The sequence below is a fragment of the Microchirus variegatus genome, assembly GCF_963457635.1.
Source record: "Microchirus variegatus genome assembly, chromosome: 22".
NCBI lineage: Eukaryota > Metazoa > Chordata > Actinopteri > Pleuronectiformes > Soleidae > Microchirus > Microchirus variegatus.
In genome coordinates, this window is record NC_139823.1 from 4,294,936 (window position 1) to 4,322,342 (window position 27,407).

The 27,407-nt window shown below is 41.8% G+C and overlaps 1 protein-coding gene across 5 annotated transcripts; it reads right to left on the reverse strand.

The window, feature by feature from the left end:
* On the reverse strand, positions 1-25,813 carry adam23b (ADAM metallopeptidase domain 23b; the record flags this gene model as incomplete). 5 transcript variants are annotated; one of them, XM_083908827.1, is made up of 27 exons in its annotated part: positions 25,607-25,813; positions 24,675-24,892; positions 24,050-24,126; positions 20,808-20,871; positions 19,644-19,726; positions 19,453-19,516; positions 17,436-17,508; positions 16,049-16,116; positions 15,818-15,883; positions 15,666-15,734; positions 14,335-14,501; positions 13,978-14,062; positions 13,792-13,879; positions 11,671-11,722; positions 10,578-10,677; positions 10,414-10,485; positions 10,234-10,320; positions 10,072-10,152; positions 9,910-9,960; positions 9,749-9,812; positions 9,502-9,607; positions 8,205-8,324; positions 7,900-8,068; positions 6,340-6,451; positions 5,819-5,909; positions 4,843-4,933; positions 1,897-1,943 (listed from the first exon to the last, which is right to left on the reverse strand). In XM_083908827.1, exons 1-26 carry the CDS (start codon positions 25,680-25,682, stop codon positions 4,927-4,929), a joined length of 2,310 nt encoding a protein of 769 aa, XP_083764953.1. In that variant the 5' UTR covers positions 25,683-25,813. The 5 variants fall into 5 exon arrangements, with proteins under 5 accessions (XP_083764952.1, XP_083764955.1, XP_083764951.1 ...); XM_083908826.1 differs by lacking the exon at positions 5,819-5,909 and having other exon boundaries at positions 1-1,943; XM_083908829.1 differs by lacking the exons at positions 4,843-4,933; positions 5,819-5,909 and having other exon boundaries at positions 1-1,943.
* Positions 25,814-27,407: the final 1,594 nt, after the last annotated feature.

The window sequence follows — 27,407 nt, forward strand, 5'->3', positions numbered from 1 at the left end:
TTTATTCATCGGTCCAACTGTACATGATGCAGTGAGAGAGGGACACCAGACGATGAGTAACATGGAGGTTTACAACGATGCCAGTGCTATGGCAGCACCTGGAACACACCAACTATCAGCTGGACTGGAAATAATAGCCCTGCACAAGGAAACTGTTCAGGCCTCATTACGTACAAGCGCCATACAGTGTTTGTGTGCAATGTGTGCGTCTGTGTACGTGTGTGTGATTAAAAACATCAGACTGAATGGAAAACACACAAAAATGTTTTTTGTTTTTTTCTCAGTTTCACAAATGAAAAAAGGGTGCTCTCTTGTTTTTCATTGTAAATATTCAGTCCTTTTTTCTTTTTTTTTGTTAAATTATTATCATTGTTATTATTATTTTTTACTCATAGTTTGAGAATGTTGAAGCGAAATGAGACAAGATGTGGGAGTGGCCAGATACAAAAGATCAGCTAATTAGCAGACGATTTTGTAAATTCATGTCTATATTGATATCATCATTATTACCCATACTTTTGTGCAATATCTCTCTTTGCATAGTAAATAAAAGATAAATGTTTTTTTTTTGTGTTTTTTTTCTGTAGTTGACATGCACCTATCTTTTGTAGCATATTTCTGTTGCGGATTTTCGGGGACTCCCATATAGAATTATAAGCCCACTATAAGTGATTGCATGCAGCGTTACCGGTAGAGCTGATCTTGATTTCTATTAAAGAGTGTATGAGAGCAAAAAGGCTAAGCCAGTATAGTGGGGGGGGGGGGGGGGGGTGGTGATGAGGGACTGTTAAATAAGAGCTGTCTGGACAGGTGAGCACCTGCATGGACAGACTTCATGCCCTCAGCAGTAGGACAGGCACCACTGGCTGCAGACAGAGGGGGGAAAGTGCTCTGTGTGCAACAACATCCATACGTTCAGGTGATTGGTTCTTTGGCTTTTGAGTAACTGTTGAAGAATCCAGGGGGAAGGTGTAGGGTGTGGGGTGTGGGGGAAAGGGGAGGAAATCTGGTGATGTTAGGCTGACACGACCTCAGTCTAAATCCCTCTGGAACTGACATGCTTCTCCTCGATCATCACAACTGCTTTTACGTGAATCTATAAACCTCGAAACGGTCGCAGCAGGCTGTGCGGTGTGCGACTTCAATTTAGGCCCAAATCGTAACTGTAGTTTCCCAAAAAAAACACCTGCGATTCAACATGCTAAGATAAAAACAAACGCAAACGGATGTTCTTTTAAAATATGCTGATCATTCGAAACATGAACTCCTTATTTATGTACATTTTGTGTGTGTGTGTTTGCATTCACTGTGTGGCCTGCACTGCCTCTATGGATAACTCACATGCAGCACCTTTGAGTGAACTAAAGGAGGTTCAACCTGTATTCCGCTGGGTTTGGTTTTTTAACGAGGCTATCTCCTCTATTGGATGATTCCTTTTTTTTTTTATTCCCTGTGTGTGTGTGTGTGTATGTTTTTGCAGTATAGTATAGCTTTGAGAGCCATGCAGAGCCCTGTAGGGAGGACTCCTCATGCCAGGGGGCCAGCAAGCAGCACGTTTGGTGTGGATAATCATGCCAGGTGAGAGAGTGGTGTGGATTCCGCCTGAACGCCTGTGCACTGGCACTAAAGTATGGAAGAGGAGCACTGTCACTCTAGAGATCGGGGTGGGTGGGGGTGGTGGGGATTGGTATATGTGTGAGATGATACTGAAAAGGTTGCATTTCTTATGTAACTACAATGGAATTTGTTAAAATGTCCACTATTTCTTTTTTTCTTTTTTTTTTTCAAGTAAATCTAATGCCAAAAAGATCAGCAGCAATAAGTGCAGTCCAGCTGTCAGGTAGCCAACTAAGGAAGCCTTGGAGGAGTCCATCGGTGATTGCCGTCTCTCCCTGGGTTAAATGGCTGTGGCGTTGGGGTCGTATCGCCGTTTCTTCACATTTCTTATGCAGAGATAAGAAAGAGAAAGTCAGTGTCTGCAGAGATCACACAGAAGACTTACAGACAGTGCAACCTGGACAAGCAGCCACACTCATCTCTTCAAGGAAATGCTGTAAACAGTGCTTTAGACTCGCTGCTGGGTTCAATGAAGAGAAATTACAACATTCAACATCTGTTTGTTTTTTTCTGTGGAGTTTTTGAAGGACTTTGAAGATCAAAATGCTGAAGACACAGAAGTGAGGAAGGCTGGTCCATGTTGGCCAGTTTGACCTTGAAAGGCAGAGGCATACAAAGGTATTTATATTCACAAACTTCGATGATAAACATATCTCTTGCCACTTTTTTTTTTTTATTCCTAGAGCCAAATTAAGTTCTGTTTTTCAATTTCTCTGTGTTGTATTTTGTCACACCAAGCTGTAAATAAAGGTGAAAACACTCTCCCAGGGCAGTGAGCAAAAGGAGAACGACGTCCACTCACTCAAAAAAGAGAGATGATAGGTGAAAAGGTACAAGTTTACCAGTAGTAACAATAGGAATTATGCTGATGACCATTTTAAAATGCCAGATTGACAAAATTAAGGGTTCACACAATGCAGAACTTGTGACTGTGGAACTAGCCTGCGAATAGCGATGGAACAATATACAGTATTATCACTTATTGGGATTAAAAGCACTTAGAATAAGTTCAGCGTGGTGAATTTATATTATTGTGTTAATCATGAATGAAGAAAAACATGTCTCTGAACGCCATAAGAATCAGGAAGAAAATATAGTTAATCGCAATTCATTTGTTCAGGTAAATTTTTAAAATCGTCCCATGCCAAGCTGCGAATCAGCTACTTTTAAGTTTAATTTTATTGCAATGTAATTAATTGACAGTTGTTCGTACATCCAATAGTACACTGCAATCAGAAGCTGCTAATATTCAACCCTTAGGGCTCACGCGGCACAGATCCATGCCGCCGGTGCACCATTAGTAAATTGCCATTGGATTAATACACAACTCCTTATATGGATATCCTGAGGGTGTGTGTTTATAGGTCACATCTTCAGGCTTTACAAAATGCATATTATCTGCTGTTGAGTCATAGTTATGATTCATGTTATATTGCATATTTGTTTAAAAAGAAAAGAAAAAGGAGTAGTGATAATTGTGCAGAAAAATAGACAGTTTTTCTTTTACATAGTGAACTTTGAACTGTGTCCTATTTACAAATTTCACAAATTTAATCTGATTTGTAAACATTTTAAGTGCTTTTTTCTCAGGTGTGTTTATATAGTTGATGAAAATGGGGGGAAAAAATTGATTGCCTAGGTTGTGCTGGGGGGAAAAAAGGATATGAGACATTCTGATCTCTAACTGGGCCACTGGCAAATCTTGAAAACACTTGGTATATGAACATAAAAACCTTTGTTGCCCTCCAGCAGACAAGAGCAGACTGGCATGTTCGTGCAACATCACTTGACAGGGTGAAGATGTGTAGAGGACACGTCTCATTACCAATTTTGATGGAAAAGACATTTTGTTCCCACGCAAAACTTAACCGTCTGGGAAGAAAGAGCTAACATAAAAGATACTCTACACAGGAGGGAGAGAGGAGACAAAAACCACAAAAAACGACAACCACGGCAGCAGAAGCAACAACTACCACCACAACAATGGAACAACGACGACAAATACGACAACAGGAGTGATGTACAACCTCCCCGTACTGTGGCTTGTTGTGGGGCTTCTATCACTCTGTCATGCACCTCTTCCAATAGTAGGCCAGTTGAAGGTGGCACTATTGCTGTGCGTGGTTCATGCAGTGCAATGCGCTGTGTCTGTACCAGGTCTGTGAAGCAGGCAGCAATGGCAGCTGGTGTGGGCGGGGGTCCAAGAGTTCCGGCTCTGCTCTATGGTGGAGCCATGGCCATCCAGGTGGGTGTGGCCAGCCATGGCACAAAGGCTGCGACCAACAAAAAGGTCCTGGCTTCTCTGTGTCTGTCTCTGTGTCTCTGTGTCTGTGTCGCTCTCACCACTACATTTAAAGTCTCACCCTCTAACAGTAATGGAAAAGATCATGGAAGTGATGAGAGCACAACAACCCTGGACCTAATCACTCAGCCTTTGTGCAATGAACTGACCTCCTCCAAATCAACAAGTCAACATGCAGAAATGTTTGGTTTCTTATTGTTATTTCCTTTTTTTTTTTTTTTTCGTTGGTGACAATCATGGTGCTTTGCTAACCGGCATGCTTTGGTGGCTGCAGGATTATATTTCCATATTTTTCCTCCTATTTAAAGATGTTTAACACCCCTGTTGCTCAAGACATCAGGCAAAAAAAGTGGTAGATTGGAACGTCTAAATCGTCTTTTAAAAAAAAGTAATATATTGTGCAATAGAGTACATTTCCTGGCTACACAGAGATATGTTAGTGACAGATTCTTGCACTTCAGATGGTACGTGAGACTTGTTAATACAGACATACACAAGCTATTTTTTTTAAATTCAATTTAGCTCTTACAAGTGTTCTCTTTTGTTTGTTAGTGTCTCTGTTGTTTAAGTCCTTTACTGAACATGCATGTAAAGCATTGAGCTCTGCCCATCCAATCAGTTTGAGGTTCTGCTACAGATGCACGGACGGCTCTTGATGTGTGCGTCAAATTTTTTTCTTTACACATCGATACGCAGAACGACATCCACGTCGTCCTCAGGGAAACACCGGCAGGACTGTACACTGGATGAAGCTGAGCATTTCAAATTTGTATAAGTGCTGCTACACAATTATTCAATGAAAAAAAATACATCTGTTTGTGTGTGTGTTGTGTATATTCAGTAGCAGAGGCTCAAACCCTGGTGTCTAAAAGCAGCAGGGATGCTAGAGTTATAGTAGGAGAGGCATGCGGCGTGTTGCTTACTTAAAGCCCCATCCAGTCCCCCCCAGCACTATGGCAGCCACAAGGATGGCTCCGGCGATGGAGCCTATTATTAGATTGGTGGCACTAGGACCTGTAAAGGGTTATGGGGGAAAAAGACATGAGTTTCTGCTCTCACTCACTGTATCAATGACATAGAACTATACAAGGATGATTTCACATGGAACAGAAAACAATAACCATTTAATATACTACTACAGTAAATCTGAGAATGTATTTTTGCATGCTTTTGTCAGCCCCCTTTATCGTGTGACATGGAGATTATGAAGTGGAGGCCCTGGGAATATTTATCTGGTGTCAGTTGACATAGTGGATTATCAGTGGTCTGTTTGTTGAGGTTGTGCAGAGGACTAGACCCTGGGTTTCCATCGCTGTTGTTTAAAGAACAGAGATTGACTGAGGTGATGTGTATATGTGGCCTGCAGTAAGAGCAGTAGAAAAATGGTTTTTAGGGGGTCCCAGTCACCACACAGCCTACCACTGACTGACAAGCCAGGTCACTAACTGGACACTTCTCAGGACTGTTTTCCATCTAAATGCCCCACATGCCCCAGAAAGGAGAGGATCACAGGAGCAACCACATAATGACTAAGAATAAGAGAAAGAAACGGGATAAGAAGAGGAGGAGGGAGGATGGAGAGAGAGAGAGAGAGAGAGAGAGAGAGAGAGAGAGAGAGAGAGAGAGAGAGAGAGAGAGAGAGAGAGAGAGAGAGGCTTGTAGTAATGGGGAACAACAGGAAGTGGCAAGAGAGGAGGAGGAGGCAGGAGGGGTTCCATCAATCAATCACACGACACTGAAAACATCCAATCACATGACAATTATATGGTCATCACCAACACACAAGAAAACACAAAGCCACCGGGACGCACATACGGGCTCAGGCCGGCTCACGAGACCGCCCGCACACTGAGGCACCACTATGAGAAGAAGAGCTGTGAAAGGGTTAAAGATGCTTACTCTATTCCCCACCCTGTGCCTCCAAAAATCACCCCCAGGGCCAGAATGGTCCCTGCTACTGCCCCTATCAGCCTGTTAGTGGCCACGCTCACTGTGCAGAGGGAAAAGGAGCATTATTACCACCCTGTCAAAAACAAACAGCAGGCTTCTGCTTCAGAGTCAAGGATGAAGTGAATCGGTGACGCTTCTTCCCTCCCCCTTAGCCACCTCCCCCCCCACCGTCTCCCCTGTAGGCAAACCCTAAGGTGTACAGCTGAACTGTGTGTTCACTGAATCGTCTCGAATCAGACTAAATAAATCAAACACTGCTTTGATATTCACATTTGGCTGATACTTTACATGTTAAGTACACCTGCGAAACTCGCATGTGCTGACTCAGCTCCCCTGACTGAGAATGACAAAATATACAGTATATGCTCATAAGTCAGGGTACATCTTGGTTAAATGAAATGAATCCATATAAATGTGTGCATGTTATTCATTCTGTTAGATTTGAGAGGTTGAAAGAGGTGGAAACCGACCCTTGGGCCCTTCTTCCTGAGAGGCCTCAGGCTCTTTAGGTGGGTCAGGCATGCTACAGTCTGTCCCTGCCCATGTGGCGTCACAGGTGCATGTGGCTTCATTGTTGCACACCTGCACAAATAAGACAGAAACAAATGAGGCGACGATAAGAGACACGTAAGAGCTTGAAATAAAGATGCTGACATCACAACATTCCCAGCAGCTGACTTAATGTTTCCAGGTTTTTATGCAACCACGTTAGCACAGGCACACACGTACTACAGGGAACAGAAAATATCACCATATAGCATAAAAGGTACTTGTGGAAATATGGAAATCGTGTTTGGGTTTTTGTTTTGCAGGCTTCTTTAAAGGTGCCATTTGTAAGAATGTGGCCAAAAACGGTTACTCCATTCAAATTTAAAATACCGAGGTCTTTTAGGTTTCATTTTCTGACGTAACTGGCAACCCGTGGTTGCTCGACAGCTGAGACTCTACTGACAGCAATGATTGGTAGACGGCGATAGGTGGCGCCACATGCCAAAACATGATTTCAAAACATAAACATGATTTGCAGTCTGCAAAATATATTTTTTAATGCAAATATTTTGTCTGTACTGTTGTTGTTGGTGAGTTCAGTTTGTTATATGAACATTATTCCTGAGTCTCTGTGACATATTAAGAGGATTTTACGGCCAGTTGCTTTAGATTTATTACATAATGCACCTTTAAAAATAATAATAATAACAATAATTGCCCATTGTATTTTCAACATTAAAATAAAGAAAAACCAAAAATGTCATAAACTTGACTACACACAGACACAGATACACATTTTATATTATATATTTAATAGTGCTGGCTACGTTAACGTGTTAAAGGTGGTTAGCGGTGTCGACACTAATGCACATTAAAGCATGACGCATTTCCATGACGGAAAAAAAAAGGACACGCGGCGTGTCTTTTTATTTTTTTTTCGTCATGGAAACACGTCATGCGTTAATGTTACGCTAAACTTTCAAAACAGAGGCACACATACTCAATACACAGGTACGCTGGTTATTTGTAGCGCTGCTCTTTTCGTTTAATAAACAGACCGCTCCAGTTCCACTGTAGGCGCGCTAACGGCGCTAAAGGAGCTAACGCAGCTAACAGAGCTAACTGGTAAACGGTGCCTGGACTCCGGTGACGCGGCACCTAAACATGACATCACGCAAGTCTTTCTCCAGTCAGTCGTCACGCTAACGCGCCATGCGTTAATATGAGTGTGCCCAGCACTAATATTTAAATATATATTATACTGAGTTTAACCATTTAACCAACTACATTTGTTAGACACTGACCTTTTTCTGTCTGGACCTCGATGGGGCTGGGTTTTTAATTGACTGCACTGGTCTATAATATAGTAATTAATAATATCTTGTCCGATCATTCTCTTTTGATGCATTAAGCTTTAACAAAGGCAGCAGAAAACACAACTGAGGGGGGCTAAGCCTCCTTGTGTCCTCTCGTGGAGCTGGACCAGGTCAGACCTCAATGAGTGAGGGGAGAATTGTGGGTAATATTGCACTGGGACTCACCCCATGGGCAGAGCACACCTGACCATTAGGTCCGCTGGGGCAGGTGCTCATGTTGAGTGACTGGATGGGCAGACACTTGCGGTCAAGGCACATCATTGACGGCCCACAGGGAGTCCCATCATCTACATAGCCTAAATCAGTGTCGTCATCTAGGAGGACATGGCCACCACTGAGGGGGAGGAAGGTAGAGAAGACGAGAGGCATGTGAATAGAGAAGGAGGGAATACAAACCCAGATTCAAGTCAAAGTCACGGGTAAATTACTAGGACATAAACAGCTATAGTTAGCAGATATTCAGTATTTACCTGCAATCTATCTGTCCATTTTTATAGTTGAAGAAGGTGGTGGTGATCTCTCCTTTTATTACTCCAATACGTGGGTTACGGCCAGTGTTGGCACACAAAAGGTAACCACAGAAAACGTCACTGTAAAAGACAAGCAGAGAAATATCTGTGCTCAAAATATAAGTTGTCATGCACAGAAAAGCCCTCTTATTTGTCAATATGGGTCATATACTTATGGGAAGGGTTAGTGGTTAGATCCCTAGCTCCTCCGGTCTGTGTGTCAAAGTGTCCTCGGACAACACACACTTCGTCCAAATGTTCTTGATGACAACAGTGTGTGAAAGATGTACAAATGACACATGTGTGAGTGAACGTCACTGGTCATTATAACACAAACTCAGACCATTACAGCTATTTTAGGTGTGAATTCATCACAGTGTATAGTATAGCAGCTATTTTTGTAATAATAGGGAGAAATAAGAAATGATGGTTTCACTTTATAATAAGTATACACTATTAGCATTACTTAAACATTAATAAATGTTGAATTCATCATTTATAACACATGAATACTCATCAGTATGTAGTTTATAAACAGTTCTAAATGTTGTAGTGTGCTGAAGTGTTAGCATCTACTAACGACTGCTGGACACACACACAGAGAGGTGAGAGAGCAGTCCCTTGTAAGCCAATCAAAGATCTTGTTTGTTAGAGGCGGATGCTGATTGGCTGCTTGAGTACAGCAGCTATTTGGACACTGTTCCTCAGCTGATGGGATGAGTAAAACATGTATAACTGTGTTTATAAACTACATACTAATGAGTATTCATGCGTTATTAATGATGAATTCAATATTTATTCATGCTTAACTAATGCTAAATGTGTGTACTTATTATAAAGTGGTACCAAAATGATTCGGCCACTGTTGCTCCCTACTGGATTACAAAAATAACTAAAATCTCACTTGACACTAATTCCATTGATATGATGATAGAGGATGTGATGCAAGGATGTGAGTAGTTTTATATCATGACAGATATACATTGCTCTAGTAAAGCAAAATGCCTGCAAACAAGATGGAGGATGACTGAAAATAGAAAGAAACTCCCATGAAAAGGGAATTCTATTGTTCAAAAAACCCAGTTGTTCTGCAGTTTAAATACTTCTGGTCCCTGCCTGACGCTGCGCTGCACTGCTGGTGAATTAAGGCAAACAAACCCTCAGTCAGGTCTGATAGTATTGCTTCACAGAGCCATAAAGAACCTCAAACCTGACACGTGCAGATGTAATAACATTGATCTTATCTCTGAAAACTCACTGTTTGCTACACTGGACCCATTTCTCTCCGTCTCTGCCACAGTTGCCCTTCTCTGTGCCTTCTGTGTTGAGCTTCTCATAGCAGAACTTCACTGAACCTCCAGCCTCTGAGGAACAGAGAGCAGTGAACTGCACAGTTTCTGACCGCACACACACACACACACACACACACACACACACACACACACACACACACACACACACAGTGACACTCTGATATCAACACAAACGAGAAGTTTTAATCTTACTTGACCCCCAGATGTATTTACACTGGCTCTCTCTGGTCTTGCACTCTCCAGTGTAGCAGCGACCCTGCACAGTTACAGAGACAGAGGAAATATTTTTAGTTTTCTGTGACTTCAAACTGTTACAAACGGCTGCTGTTTGGGGAAATAAAAAGCTTTTGTACCTGGTCCATCTGGCACTGGTAACCATCTTGTTTATGAAGGTTGAGAGGGCACTGAAAGAAAAAAAAAGCGATAGATAAATAATTTCTAAACCCTGCGCATTAACGCAAAGGTGAAGTGTTTGAAGCAAATAGTACGTAAATGTGACTTCTACATAAGAACACCTGTCCGGAGTCTCCAGAGCAGGTCTCTGAGATATCACAGTCGTTCACAGCGTAGCGACAACTGTAACCTCGTGGATAGAACTGGCGGGAAAAGAAGACAAGGTCAAAAGTCTGAATAATATGAGACAGTTTTGAATACTAGTGCTTTAAGGAAACTCATACCAAACATGTGTTATTGCAGCACGGGCCATCGCTGCAGTGTGCCCCGTTGGCGAGGGAACATTTCTTGCAGCATTCCTTGTAGCACTCCTGAAAACAAAAGAGACACTGAGCTTTAAAAATCCGAGCAAACGTGGAACGGCGACAACCAGACGTGACTCGCTGAAGTGAGAAGGAACCCACAGCTCTGCCTCCGCAGTCACACTCCTCTCCCACTTCGACAAATCCATTCCCGCACTCGGTCGTCTCGAACAGCTGCAAAAAAATAAGACGAGGAGAGAGTTTTTGAAAAGGAACGAAACACGAAGTTAACGGCACGTGACGAGGCAGAGTGGTGAGCCTCTCACCTTGGTCGGCCTGTTAAACAGACAAGAGCCACCACCTTTCAGGAGGAACTCCTTGTAATCCGAGATGCTGCATTTGGAGAATCTCCGTGGATGTTGGACCCTGACGACAGAGAACATTGCGTGATAATTGACTAGAACATCGGCAAATGGTAGAAAATAAAACACAAAGTGCTTTGACAGACAAATCAAACAATACACTCTGGGACAAAAGAAGACAAAATAGTAAAAATTAGAACACTGTCAAAATTGATTACGAAAATAATCATTAGTTGCAGCTCTAGTTATTTATTTATACATTGTTCCCTCAATACAGTGACTGTCATCTATCAGGATTCAGTATACTAACCCTAACCCCGGCTCAGAAATGTCCATGTCCAATGATAGAACACTCACAACAATATGAATCAGCACAAATCAGGATGAATTATGTTAAGATGTTCTATAAAAGCAGGTAAAATAATGAAAATAGTCTATTGGATTAATCAAATGATATACTATCAAGCTGGTAACTTGGCTTCATGTTACATTCCTTCTGCTGATGAGAAGCAGCAATCAGAAGAGATCATGATGCTATTTTTTAACACATAATGTTGTTTTTCTTTCTATTTTTCAATTTTCAAATAGCAAAAAAAAAAAATCTAATTTATATCTGGTGTTATATCACACATACTTTTTTATGAATGTGTTACTAAACACGAGTAACACTGCAAAACACTGATCCAAGTTCTTCAGTTTAACCTGAGAACACTATCGCTCAAATTCAAAACACCATCACTAACGCCGGGTGATTTTTACCCAAAATAATATACACCCAATAAAAAGTACTTGTCATCAAAATATATCAAAACATGACAATACATGACACATTTGGTTAGTGTTCTTTTATTTTAAACTGTGTCATGTCTAACAAAATTAAAGAAAGAGGGGACCATATAAAAATGCTCCAAAATTACTGGAAAATTAGGAATTTGGTAACAAAATAATTAAAAAAATAAATAAATAATGAAGATGAAAACTTGGTTTTCATGAAAATCTATTATATTGTGCGTGTGTGTGTGTGTGTGTGTGTGTGTGTGTGTGTATTGGACATTACCCAGTGTCCTCCATTATGCAGCCGGTCCATGGGTCAGAACAACCACATTCCTCTGGAATGAGGAACGCGAGAAAAGAAAAACCACAGAGACAAGGAAAGAAAGAGAAAGGGAGATTACAAGCAGCATCCATGCATGTGTTTTTTCCCCCAAGACATTTAAATAAAATATATTAATAGAATATGTATATACAAAGACTGCTGACTTGATGTAAAGAACCTTGATCAGTTTTGGTGCATTCACAAGAATTAGTTGCTGTCTTGCATGTTTGGAGCTTTCTAACATGACATCTGTTTGATGGCTCTGCCTCATTAATCACTGCGATGTTAAAAAAAATTTAATAAATCCTGAGTCAATTTTTTTTCCCCCTTTTTCCCAAGGACATTCAGTGCATCTCTCCATCTGTCACACCTGGGATTAAAGCTGTCGAGAGGCTGTTCATGATCGTGGTGCAGCTTTTTTGTTTTACAGGCGCCATCTGCTGTTGTCAGTGCCATAAGACAATTAAATGTCTGGACTTTAAAAATATATAAATATATATATATATGTAATCCTCCCTTTCAAGTGTCAAGAAAATGTACTCTCCAACATAACGGCGTTAATAATCATAAGTAAGCAGATTAGGTTTTTGTTTTGTTCAGCACTGTGAAAATTCCAAGGTTCATTATAATACAAACCAACACACTTATGCCTGGAGTTATATAATAAACTTGTGGCAATAATTTCATTTTATTTACTGGAGTTTTAAGAAATATGCTGACGCATAAATAGAAATGGGGGTTAAGCAGTTTTCTAGGGCTGAGCACATTAAAAAATAATAAAAAAAACAACACATAATTCCCCATTAACTACACTCTTAGAAATAAAAGTGCTAAGAACCATATAAGGTACTTCAGCTTGTCCTCATAGGAGAACCCTTTCTGGCTCCAGGTAGAACCTTTAAAATCCTTTATTCAGGAAAGGGGTTTTAAAGGGTTCTCTGGATCAAAATGTTCTTACTGGAACCATTAGTGTGTCCAAGAACCCTTGAAAAACCCATTCTTCGGGGAAAGGGTTTTCAGAAGCAAATGGTTCCTGGAAGAACCTCAGCCCTTGTAGAAGGACCCTTTTGGAACCCTTATTTCTAAGAGTGAAGGTGCTTACTTACATGCATATAAGTAGCATACTAGCCCTTTATTAGTAAATATTAAGACAAATCTTAATTCATGTCATAATAGAGGTAGAATAAGGTTATGTAGAATAAGGTGTTAATACATGCTTAGTAATTACTAATAAAGGGCTAGTATGCTACTAGTGAATGGTGAATATGTGTTCCTTAATATAAAGAGTCACCAAAAGGAGAAACTGTATTTCAAACAAGCGTGCCACAAATTATAAAAAGAGTCAAAATACACATTAGTCTCTGGATGGTCAGAGAACTACTTTCTGCTAAAATATTAAAGGCGCCATATGTAAGAATGTGACCAAAAACAGTTACTACACTCAAATTCTAAATACCGAGGTCTTTTAGGTTTTGTTTTCTCCGCCATTGTAGCTCAGACGTAACTGGCAACCCGTGGTTGCTCGGTAGCTGAGACTCTACTGACTGCAATGATTGGTAGACGGCGGTAGGTGGCGCCAAAAACTTTTAGTGTGAATATTTTGGCTGTACTGTTGTTGTTGTTGGTGAGTTCAGTTTGTTATATTAACATTATTCCTGAGTCTCTGTGACATATTAGGAGGATTTTACGGCCAGTTGCCTTAGTTTTATTACATAATGCACCTTTAAATATTAAAAATGTTTGTTTTTTTGTTGAGGAAAGAAACACAAAAGTGGTCTCATTAGCAGATATTTCCAAACCTGAGGGAATTGCATTACACTTGGTAGATACTTTCAGCCAAAGAAGCTTGTATAAATAATAGTTAGCTTCCATAAGAACTAGATGTTAGTATTACATAAAGTTTACCAGACTCCAGAGTTCCATGCAGTACAATGGGTTCAGGGGAAATGAGGGAACAAATAAAGGCTCTGAAAACCCATGAGAGTACGCATCTAAGTGGAATATCTTTTATGTCATTTCAGCTGGCTGATTCTGCCCTTCATGGCTCACTCATATTAGATATGAGATCTAATTCATGAATACTTCTCTTGGATGCTGGGTCCCACTGGATTCCAAGATTCTGTGACAGACTTTGGCACAGCGACACGGCCATGGACGCGGTGGTGCCGTACTGTGGACAAAGCAGAGCCCATCGATTATTCACCCGCGGTCACTCTCAAGGTCGTCCACGTTCAGAATAACACTGAGTGTTAGACGGACAGATCTGACCTCATTGACGCCGACCCCACGGCTCATAGAGCACGTGCCCCCGAAGTACGCCGCGCTGCTTCTGCGATAATGGAAGGTCACGTTTCTATGACAACGGGAGACAAAGGTGAAGTCAGGACACACATCACTGTGGCTCAGATCGGCACACATCGGTGATTTGATATCGGACATGAATATCCACATTTGCTGACACAGTACTGTTTGGTGCTCAAGGAGCAGTCGTTGCAAGCCGAATGCACCACGAGCAAAAAAATACAGAAAAGCGGTCCAAAGAATGACTTAAAGAGGGGGGGGAAACACTAATATTATTTAATATTATCAACACACACGTCCAGCAAATGACAGCACAGAGCTTACGAGAAGAGGTGAACTGCGTCTGCGTGCTGCTTGATGCTCTGCTGCCGGTACTTGGCGAAGTCTCGCAGCATTTCCAGCGGCCTCACGCTGACGGGGATCTGATCCTTGTCCGTCCAGATCTCCACGGCAACCAGCACCACGCGTGTATGTAGCTGCTCTTTGAAGATCTAGCGTCGAAGCGCACAGTGAATGGGAGGAATAAAGAATGAGAGAGAGGGGGGGGGGCATGATGAGAACACTGGTAAAACAAGTAAGAGCAACTCGGGGTTTGAGAGGTTTACATTACAGGAGATTTATTAAGGACGATACATCCGTTAAATATTCTTTGACAACTATTACCAGTACTAAAAATGTGTAATATTTTGGTCAGGACCATAGTGGTGAGCCATGAAATTACATGTTGTCCATTCAAACGTCATAGGCTTAAAGAATTATCACTGTGTCTGGCTTTAGAGAAGCTAACTTATAGCATTAAACATAGACTCTGTGTATTCTATGAAATCTGGGGCCTCTTCTTACATTTTCTTGAAAGCGCGGATCTGCTATCACCTGCGTTGCACAATGTTTTTATTTCTATGGCTCTATATATTCTTATATTTTCTTATTTTCCATTTGCTTGTTTATTTTTTTCCTGTTTTTATCTTTCCGTGGACCTTATTAGATGAGATCCTTGGTGGGTGGGGCTGTTGTTGCATGTTAATGTGCACTCTGTAGAAATTAATCAAAATGTCAATAAACATATGTTTAACCTCTTCTTCCCTGACCCTCTTTTTGGAGTCCCTGCTCAAAATGACATACCCAAACTAAATAGAGTAAATCTCTGCAGTTACAAGCTCTATGTGGATTATCTTGGTATCAAAATAAAGATAATACTTGTGAGATTCCACCAGAGGTGTAAGTTCCACTGTAGATGCCACTGTGTCAGAGTAAATGCACATGGGACACAGCATAACTGAAGGATTTTTTTCTCCCGTCTAAACAAATAAATGCATTTGACTATTGCATTTAAAAGCAAATATCCTTTAAAATATGCAGTAGGAGCTGTGCAAAGTCTGATGATCCTGAAGTGAAGCAGAGTGAAATGACAGAGGTTTTAGTAAATAGATGTCTAGGCGTTCTCTCTTTCTGTGCCATTTGAGATTTCTTAGGTACCAAATTATTAAAAACCCATTTAATTTCATTTGCATGACATTATTGGTCTTGTTGGAAATTTTTTGATAACTCGCTGTAAATCGATGCTCCCTGTGCGGTGCGTAACAACAACTCTGTGACTCTGCAGCGTCCTGTGAAGAAGGGGCTAAAATAAAACATTTCTCAAAGATTTTACTCACAGCATCCACGAGGTTCACCACTGACTTTGCGAAATTCCTCGTGTGCTGCTTCGTCCTGTGTCGTTTGTACTGCAGGCACAAACGACAAGAATGAGTGATGAGTTAAATCATCTAAAGACATCTAAAGATATTTATATCGTCGTAACACTTACCATACTGTGATCACTGACGATCATGATCTCTAAATATTTTGTCTCCTCGAACACATTGCGAGGCATCTGCAAATCAAAACCACAGAACAAAACAATCAGCCGTGATTGACGTGTTTCCAAGATCCCAGTGTCCCACACGTACATCACTGTGACGTTGGGTTTTTTTTTAATGTTTAAAGCGGTGGAAATGTGTTGGGTTACATCAGAGCGAGGTGAGATCAGAGGACTTACAGCTCTCTTTTTCCTGCGCTTCAGCCAGGACAAGTCATCCAGCTCTGGGAAGAGCTGCCCCTCCTCCACTGCAAACACACACACCCACACACACGGGACAAAATAGGAACATTAAGTATTTCCATGTTTTGATGGGTTTAAGGTCACAGCAGCGTGTTTTTCATTTGACTGTTTGCCTCTAAATTATCCACAGAGCTCTGCATATAATGCCAGATGAGAACAAAGGAATACATCTGTAAAATTAGGCAACACAATATCCCATTCATTGTCCACCACTTTATCCTCCACATGAGGGTCACAGGGCTGCTGGAGCTGACATGTGAAAGACAAAGTACACCCCGGACAGGTCGCCGAGTCCTTCACAGCGCCAACACACAACCATTCACACGCTCATCCACACTTTACGGTCAATTTTGAGTATCCAATTAACCTCTAGATGTTTTTGGACTGTGGAAGGAAAGAAGCGAACTCAGAGAAAACCCATGCACACACTTGGAGAACATGCAAACTCCACACTAGGGATAGACCGATTATCGGCAACACCCTTTTTTTTTTTTTTTTAATCTGACGGCCGAGATCTATTTATTATTTATTTACAATTTTAGTTGAAATGAGAAAAGATGCTGCTGACCCTGGGAACTCCCTACACTTTGTTTGAACTTAAAACAAAGATAGGTGAAAGATAAAATAACATTTCAGCTATACTGAAATTTTTGGCTATTTATTTGTTAATTAATTTTCATTTAACTTTGTATGACATGCTGCTGAGCCTGGGAACTTCCTGCACTTTTTGTTAGAATTATAAAACAAAGATGTCTATTTGATAAAAGATTTAAAAAACAAAAAACAACCTTTAACATGTTGCAAAGCTAAAAAGCTGTTTAATAAACATGCTTAAAGGCATTTAAACGTTAAAGTTAAGTGTTATTCGAAATGATGACGCCAATATTTTCACTTTTACTACAAATTAATATCGGCTCCAAATATCGGTTATCGGCCTCCTTGACTACTAATAATCGGTATGAAAAAAAGATATCGGTCTATCTCTACTCCACACACAAAGGCCCTTGGTCAGAACAGGTTACAAACCTGGGTCTTTTTGCTGTAAAGCCACAATATCTAATGGCATAATGCTTCATTAAAAAATCTACCTAACTCTAACACTCATTTTGTCAATATTTTTCCAGTTTCCTCTCGAGCACAATACACTACTAAGAATAAAGTGGTGTAAAAGCCATAGAAATTGTGTTTTCCAATCCCTGTGCATTTATGCAAGGGGGGGAAGTAGGGACCGGATGACGTGGAGGGTGTGGTGACAGTTAGAGGTGAAGGACTGACAGACTAGGTTGTAAAAGATAATGAACGACAGTGATGAAAACCCCCTTACCCTGTTCCTCTGGATCATTGTTCCAATGAAGGGAGGCTGCTCGTCTTAGTCTGTGTGGCCTTGCAGCTGTATCCTGCAGAGGGAGGGTGAGGCACACCAGTGATAAAAAAAAAGGAGACAAACAGGCACATCATGAGTGGGAAGGAATAAGGGTGTGTGTGTTCACTATGGACACCGTTATGTAAACTTTAACTGTTGGGTACATCGGGGGATTTAAAACGTTACCGTGTGAACGACCAAACACAACAAACAGAAATGAGACGAGTGTTTGGATGGATGATGTTTTGAAATCAGCTGAAAAATGTAGGGGGAGAAGTTGATAGAATCTGTCTATAAAGCCAGTTGTTTCTGTGTGTCTGTGACGGGCATATCTCACTGACCGTTAGTCAGATCGCCCTAAAACTTTGGATATGGGTTGAGCATGGCCCGATGTTGAGCATCCTGGAACCGTGTGTGACATTTTCACGAAGTTGGTGTCCATTCACCAGTGCACAGGCACATATTTAGTTTGCATTATCATGCTACTACTTTGCGGCTAACTTGGCACACCTATTTCCAGCGAGGCTACGATAAGAATTAGTGCAGGGCTAACATAATACAAACACTGTGCAACCTGAAAACAACAGTTGGCTATGCTTGCTCAGCATTTCCAGCTAATAAATTACACTTGAATTAAGTGATTGCGGCAATAATAGTAATGAGGGACTTAATAGACATGTTGTTAATGTTGTAGGAACTATTTCTGTATATTTTTAAATGAGATATGGAATTAGACCATATCACATATGTCGATATGGTTCCTTACAGAGCTTGGATTTCAGAAAAGGTACGCCAGTTGTTATACAGTTTACATGTTATTATTTGAACAGCTGAGGATTTATTCACAAACCAGGTGAAGAAACCTGTGTTTATCATTTATTCACTTGATTTTCCACCGGTGTCAATAAAACTACTTGTTACGTCATATTTGGCTTTGACTTCATTTCACAGCTCTCACTTTACGGGAAAAATATCGGGATATATATCGTATATCAATATTCAGCCTAAATATATGGGAATATGACTTTTTTTCCATATCACCCGGCCGTTAAGTCGACCCGTTTGATTTGTAAAATGACAATACTTGGTATCAACAAAGCTCTCACATTCCCTGCTCTGTGGCCAACAAATATACATTTAAAGGACCAGTGTGTATAATTTAGTTGCGTCTAGAGCTGTAGTTGTATCATTGAAATATACTCTTATGTAAATCATAACAAGAGCTTTGACAACGCCCGTTTAAATGCGTGATTTTCTATATGACAACTTATGGGACAGGAAATGACATCAGCCACAGAGGCTACTGGGAGCTAACAGCAGTTAGCATTTGGAAAAGTGATCATTTGCAGGCTCTAGCAGGCACATTGCCGTCATATATAACATGTATCCACTGGACAGGTAAATCCTCTGAGGCTGGAGGTTTGTGTAGAACTCTGTGCTGCACTGTGGAGCCAAGAATAGAACTTTTCACTGACTTCCGGTTTTCGGATACTATTGCCCTCGCCAGCACTCTCGCGTGTTTTACGGACAAAGCGGAGCTCCACGAGACAACAATTCCAGGAATTTAGCGCATTGTGACGTCCCAATGAGCGCGGATGTCAACATTGCGTTTTATCTCCTGTACTTAGACTGAAGAGAACCACAAAAACATGTGAGTGAGTCATCTTTTTTCACACTTTGCCGACTAATAGGACCTCAAGAGACCCAAATACAAGGATTTAAATGATTAAAAAGTTGATTTTGCATAATGTGGGACCCTTAAACTATTAGACTCAAAGCAGTGTGTATAACAAGCTATCTGCATACTGGCTTCATTATCTCATTTGTCTTATAAACAGGAATGCCCTTGGAGCGATAAGGATATCCTCAACAGTAAAAAGCACAACCAGCTCAGATTGTTGTGAAAGTGTGGCAGAGGAGGTACAAAAAAAAACATGTGAGATGCATATTTTGGTCCAAGGCAAGGGAAACAACTTACGATTGAATGAGTCTGTTCTAAAGGCTCGATGAGATAGACGTAGACTCCATCGTCAAACATCCCGCTGAAAAAAAGAGAAGGGAGAGAAGCCGCGAGTCAGTAGGAGGCGAGGAACAGGGATGAGTGTGTCCTGAGATACACAGCAAAGGAACACACACACACACACACACGGAACACTGCTGTTCACTTACTGCAGCCCGTTGCACGTAGATAAGGCCACGTGGGAATTATCATTCCCTCTCACCTGGCCGTGGTAGTAACAGTGCTCACCGCCCTGAGGAAAGACAACACAGTGCTAATGAAACATCGCAGAAAAAACCATGGCCACAAATGAAGCAGCAATGCAAGCACACACAAAAATATATGTAGCAGAATTATTTCATCACTGAATGCATCATTTATCAACTCGATTATTCCAGCGTCAACTTAACAGCTTGTGTCACAGACGCCGTTTCAAGTTCTGCAGGCGGCTCTATGGCTGCTTGTTTAATGTGTGTGTGAAGAAATACACTGCAAAGTGGGTCCTGGTACTATCTGTGACTCTGCTGCCAGAGTCAGACCCAGGGTGAACAGAGGACACCAACACCCACTACCCCCACCGCTCCCTCCAGCATCACTCTCTGTCCCTCTATCTCTCACTTCACCCATCCCACGCTGCACTGTTACTGCAGAGTGTTTTCTCTCCCTCACGGTCATGTGACCAGAGCTCCAGCAGGAGGCTGCAGGAGAGCAAAACCCTGCTGATTCAGCTACAGTACACCCAGCCCTGCCCTCTCTGCCTGAATCAGCAGCAGCAGCAGCAGGAACTTGCTGTGTCTCTATGCATCCATCTATGTACTGTATGTACCTGAACCTTCACTCTGTTCCCGAGTCTGAATGTGGCTGCAGTTTTGGATGATGTGTGACAGTTTTTAGTCTACATTTGGTTATCAATTCGCAGACGTTTTAACATGAAAGAACAAGTAAACAGATGTACAGGATATCAAAGCACATCTGTGCCCGTCTTCAGTTTCAAAACCCAAGATGTTTCTAAATTAACTCAGAGTCACGTGAACATGGCTGTAGATGTCTTAAATGCTGCTTTTTAAATGTGTATATTTTGATATTTTGATATTTTATGATTAGGCTATTTATTTATTCTCTCAGATGGATATTTTATTCATTTCACATGATATGTTTTGGCAAATTTTACTGCAACTTGCCATTTTGTCTCGTCTGCAGCCTTGTTAAATACGCTGCTGCCTGTCTCGGCCACAACCCTCTTGTTAAAGAGATTTTTTTTTGCAGTTTTTTTTTTTTTATCTCAATGAGGCTCTTTGTGGTTGATAAAATGTACATTTTAACATTTTGGTTACCTTTGAAAGAACGGGTTTGCCCCCTTCATAATGGATCTCGACGTAATCTGAGGACAGCAAGCCACTGGAAAGAAAACAGGGTGTGTAGTTGGTTAGGGTGGACGGATATGATGCAGTGACAGTAAAAAAGCAAGCATTAGTCTGTCTAACCTTGCTTTCTCTGACTCACTTATTGCGGTTCCAAACGGGCGACTAGCGCCGCTTTGGTTGGAGTTTAAACAAGAACAGTCATGACCACAGTGCCTGGGTTAGTCTGCACAAACATGACATGGCCCATGGCATTCTCAAGAGCTGAACCACAGATGTTAAAACATCGCCTGCCCTCAAGAAACGTGATGAATTTGCTTGAAGGCAGCGGGAAAAAAAATCACAAAAACATACAAACTATCCTAATAAGAGGCTTAAAAGGGAGCCCAAGCAGAGTCTAAACGTAGCCTTAATGAAGGAAAAGGTGAAGGGTTCAACTCTAAACTGCTTCTTACACGACTGGTTCTTCCTCAAATTTCACAAAATTGGATCACTGCTTGTGAAAGAGCACACATGACAGGAACAGAAACCAGTAGCGATGTTTGAAATATGCCTAATAAGGTGAATGATTGTGAGGCCTCAGCTTCACCTTGAGCACAGCAGTCCTCCAGGCAGTTTCTGCTGTCTGAGTCAGCCTCTCTCAACATTATCTACACACACACACACACACACACACACACACACTCTCCAAATCTGTTAGCTGACCGACGATTTCAAGAGGCTGCAATTTTTTGCCATAATGGCGCTTTATTTCTGAGTACTCTTGCAAATCAAAAACATCCGCCTCTCTGTGGACATGAAGAAAGAGAAATTAAAAATTTAAAAAAATCACGATGAGTCCGTCTTGTGACACCAGCAGCAGTGCGATATTTTTGAGTGATGCTCAGGAACATGTGAGCAGGAAGTGCATCATTATTACGAGGGCAGAGGTGAGCCATGAGAAGCTTTTAAGAGTTTCCTGAGTGAGTGACAGGGAAGGCAGAAGGAGTGCACTGGGTAAATGTTGCATGTGTGTGTGTGTGTGTGTGTAGGTGGTGGACAACATTAACCATATTACTGTGCTTTCAATTCATTAATTTTCACGAGAAACTGGGAAACAACAATGATGGAAAAATAAGCGACGAGGCGGAAGTGTTAATGGAGCTTTTCCATTCACAGCTGATAGTCAAGTTGAAGCCAAGGAGTTTTCACACACAACCATGTCTAGTGTTTGGTCTGATAAAGTAAAAAAAAAAATAAGCAGGGAGTGCCGTTCTTTGAGCAAAACTGCCTCGGTGATGCCAGACGATTCAAATAACCGCTCGTCACAACCAAGATATGCCCCAAGACGATCTCTAAATGCACGACACACTGAACCTTGAAGGCCACAGAGGAGTGCCACTCCTACCACTTTACGAGGCATCCTGTGTACCTAATAAAGTGGCTGCCACAATGCAGCAGCAGCAGCAGCAGAAGCAGGAGGAGCAGAGCAAACGGAGACACAAAAGTAAAGTAGAGGAAACTGGCACCAGAATCATGTAGCGACACACGAAGCAATAATCTGCTCCCAGTCTAAATAGATGAAAAACACTCTGAGGAAGGCTTAAGATTGCTAAGAAAGATCTAAGGTCCATTACAGGCAAGTTACTGGTCTCATCGATGATGAGCTACATGAAAAAAAAAAAGGATGTGGTTTCAGTCAATACTTATTTTAGGGGCAAAAAAAAAAAAACGACTTCCTTGGTTTACAATCACAGGTACAGATGAGGTGAGCGGATGAAGCGGCACCTTCTCATTGACAGGGTGCAGACTTATCTATATTTAGATCAGTACTGTCGCAGCTACAGCACCAAGCAGAATTCAAACCCCCCCCGTTCACACACAAAAGAAGGTGCACAGCACACTGAAGTTAGCTCACGGGGTCTGACACACAATAATCTACAGTGCAAGCAAACATCGGGCAATTCGGGTCACGCACTCGACACGCGAGCATCAATCACTCCGTTCGTGTGTGTGTGGCTTCGTCGGGCGAATGTAACATTTCTGGAGTACATCATGTGACTTTGTGCGTTTGTAGACTGTGGAAAAATGCTGACGTCTGCACCACACCAAACTAAAATAATGTTTAACATACTACAGATTTGCCTTTAAACTAAATGCACTCAACTCAACGTGGAAATCGTTCCATTATTCATTTTTTTTTAAATATAATATAAAATAAGTGTAGAGTTTCATGGGTTTATGACGCCTCTGGTTAGAACAGACTTTATCAGAGTGTCTGCAAACCAAACACTGCACACCAGCATCGAGGCTGAATTTCCAACCGCACCATTTTTCTTTCCCCCCCCCCCCCCCTCTCATTCGCTCATCTATCATCTTTCAGATACAAGGCACAACATAAAAAGTAGAACATTTTGTGACATAGTGCAGAATCCAGCTCTAAATCCAATCAAAGGGGCCTGAAATTCAATCAGCATTTCTAAGTCCTTGTACACACGCACATTAAGCCGTCACATATGTAGGACCTGCTACTTTGTGAGGAGAGTAAATCAATATCATTGAGTGTCCGGGACGGTGATCACAGACCTCAGAATATCTCTCCAAAGGTTTTAATGGACATGAATCTGAGCTTTGTGAAAGATACAGACTCTCTGCTTTACCACATAATCCCTTTTTCAAAAACACGTCCTGTCTTTGACTCTAATCTGGCAGCTGAAGTGAAAACTGCTCTTAGCGTCGAGATGGTTCCCAAAAAAAACTGCGTTTTATTCTCACTGACAGTGCACATTATCGACTAATCCGACACATAACGGTATCGCTTTCCGAAAAAGCAGTCGGCCACAAACAGGAACCTCGAGTGTTGTGATTTACTGTATGTGTCTACTGTGACTCACTGCTCTATCATAAGTCGTGTCGTGTTCGTGTCCGAGGTCAGGCGAGCACTGCAGCTTTTCATGATAGAACATTAGTTTTGGGATTTCTTTGTTGTAACGTTTAATTGTACCAGAACGTCTTATTGTGTATCTGCTTTGTGGGATTGGGTGAATTGATATATATTATCACATCCATGCATATTACTGTCCCAATTTCACATATTACAATTGAAAAAAAAAGAGATTGATAAAGAAAGAAAGAATCTGCACAACATGTGATCTAAACACGACCCTGACAATAGACCCATGTTGAAAGAGACACCCTCAAAGAACATCGGATGAGATGAGGAAACTTGGACCTACTTGTTTAACCTCAGATCCAGGACAAATCTGGAGCCAAACGCTTCTAACTGGAAACTGGCCTGGGCGAGGTGGATAGTCTGTGAAGGAAAGAAGTGGAGAAAGAGTGGTCACTGGAGACAACGGCAAAACAAGCAAAATCACAGCATCAGATCGATTTGATGAATATTGTCTGCAGAAGTCATTCCCAGAGACTGTGTTGGGACTCACAGGACATTTTTAATAGCCTACATGAAAATGTGGGATACCTTTCTCAAAACTATACTATATTTTAGTCGAATTAAAATGAGGTGTTACAGAAAGGGCAGCACAAATATACAGTTCCCCATATAAAAGGCCAAAAACAGATGTTGTGCGGAGGGTGGATTAATCCAAATAGCATCGTACAGTAGGGTAAACTAGGAGAAAGGCATACTTCAGCATGGTCGCACTGGCACGACTCCAGCCCTGTGAGTGTCTGAGAAAGTGCTGCGTATCACAAAATGACCAATTATGGAATAACGGCTCAACAAAAAGCTACAGCAAAGACTTCAAGCGTCAACATTTTTGACACACAACCACAGCTTTGGTGTTTGCTCCCCCCCCCCCACCCCGCATCCCAGTTTTCCCAGGCTTTTCACAGGCTTACCTGGCCCTCTGTTGCCTGGTTCTTGACTCTGGTGTCCAGGTCATGGTACGTGCTCTCCGAATCCTCGTTCAGGTAGTAAATTAAGCGGGAGGGGTAGGTGATCTCATGCTCTGCTGCATGGTGTGTTGTGTTGTCTGTGGCAGGTGCTGCAGTTGCCTGTTGCTTCAGCAGTGCTGCCACCGCATCCAGATCAACCTTGTCCTCGACTCCGGGAGAAGCTGCAAGAACATATTGCAGCACACACACACACACACAAGACACATGAAAGACCCTGACAGCTCCACACACACACATATATACTCATGCAGTGTACAAAGAGCCAGTTGTCATCCTTTATTCATGACACGCATTGATAATACTGAGGCAAGTGGTCGCAGCTTCACTGCAATTTCTCCAGGACACACTTGAGTAAGACTCGGCACAGCGTACTGCAACAACCACATATGGCACTGACAACACAGGACATGCATGTAATTCAGTAAAAAAAAAAAAAAGCGACTCATATGAAGCTTGTTGCAAAAAGAGAAAACTCTGCAGCAGACAGATTCACACACAGATTATGCAGTAAGCAGCCTCAGTCAGCAGGAGCAGCTTAAATCATGCTCTTGTTACTATAATAATTCAACACCACACACGGGCTACTGTGGACCACTATGTTTTATAAGCTGGACAAAAGATGCTGCTAGTGTGCCCTAATGCACCATCATGTTGAAGACGCTGCATATTAATTATAATATCCTTCTCCGTGGGGATGGAAACACCGTGCACCTGCTGTGGGTCGTCACGTGAAGGTGAACAGACAAAAGTGGAGGGTGTAGGCTATTTCCTGAGATCACAGTGACGAGGAGGGGTTGGAAAAACATTTCATATATAAAAAAAATAAAATAAAAAATATCACAAAGCCAGGCAGTATATTGTCAATACATACATACCGGATGACGCTAGTGATGGATGAAGCCAGGGCGAGAGGATGCTGACGAGCAAAGTGGCCAGAAATATCAAATGCATGATTCATATTTGATGACTGAAATATCTCGATATCAACACGACAACGCAGTGGAAGGCTCGCGGCCCATTGTGGCGGGGATTGGTGGCCGTGCGGTGGGGATTTCTTCATGGATCCATCCGGGAGGCACCGGGCTGCTGCTGCAGTAGCTGCTGAGGAGGAGCTGCAGAGGAGGAGGAGGAGGATGAGGAGGGGAAGCAGCAGAAAGAAGGCGGCGGCCAGGCTTCGACTGGAAGTCAAGCTGCAGGCTCCTCCTCCTCCTCCTCCTCCTCCTCCTCCTCCTCCTCCTCCTCCTCCTCCTCCTCCTCTTTCCCGATGAGCACAAAGATCCCCCCTCCTCCTCCTCCTCCTCCTCCAGGTGACTTCACTGGCATGACACAAAGATCATAACAACCTGAGACAAACATGTGTTCATAATGAACTCACACCGGGAAAACATAATTATATGAGACTATTATGTACTGTATATGAGGGGGCAATTAGGTGGTAAAAACTTGAGGAAAGTGCCCTCCTGTGGTCTCTAAAGCAAAATTTAATAAATAAATAAAACATTTTGTGCTTTTACATGCATGTTAAAAGTCCAATTTTAGTCGGACTAAGACAATAATTCTGTTTTCTTAATGTCATGTCAACACGTCAGGACTAAAATCGAGCTAGTCTTAGTCGGACTAACATAACTGGATAGTGTGATTCATAGTCCGATTACTCCTGCGTGTATACGTTTAGTCGGACTGGAGTTGGACTTGACGTTCGATCTCCAAGGAGACGAGGTATAAACTGCTGTACGGTTGCCCGAAAATCATACGGCAACAACACAGCAACCACAAGGGCCATCTAAGTTGTATCATGACTAACAGCAGGTACAAAACATTCAGAACCACAGCATGATTTTTCTGTGATGTACTGTAATGGTCAACAGGAAACTGATTCAATATGCTCTAGCTTATAGAGAGAAACAGACATGTATAACAAATACTGCCTGTCTTAGTCAGACTATGGCCTTAGCTTGATTAAACCGTGCATGTAAACGTACCGAAAATATCCCAAAGCTTGTCTTTAGAGGACTTTATATTAAATTCTGTATCTGGTAAAAGAAATTAATGAAACACTAATGTTAGGGGTCCACATGAAATTCAGTCCCCAGGGCCTGCCTGCCTTTGGCCCCTCTGGACATGCCTGCCTTTAGAGTAATCGTTGCACCTGCCCCACCGGTGCGCAGTAGGTGTAAGAGAAGAAAAACATATTATTTGGCCTTCTCTAAAATTAGCAGCTCACATTCCTAAGCACAAACCTAAACAGCTTCAGGACGGTGCCAGCTGCAACTCGCTAATCACAAAGGCCTCGGCGTAGCACTGGCTCCCATCATTTGTCTACAGAATGTGCCTCTTTATATTTTCGCTGAGCCTAACCTAACTGGAGCAAAGGACTATGAGGATAACTCATATGCAAAGAAATGCCTCCAAAACCGCCTTTACATACGGTAACTCTAGGACTCACAAATAGACTGACCGAGGATGCCCAACTGTTAACATCTACTTGTTCAGTTCTGCTCCGATCTGAGCTGTTTCCAATAAAGCTTTTCAACTTAACTCATCTCTGACTCCAGAAACTCCATATTTGGTCGTCTCACCTGATCAAATCTCCACAACAGTAGGTGCCCTTTTCATTTTCCAAACGTCTCTGCAAACCACTGCCAAAACATAAATTACAGGTTTAAAATTCTTAAT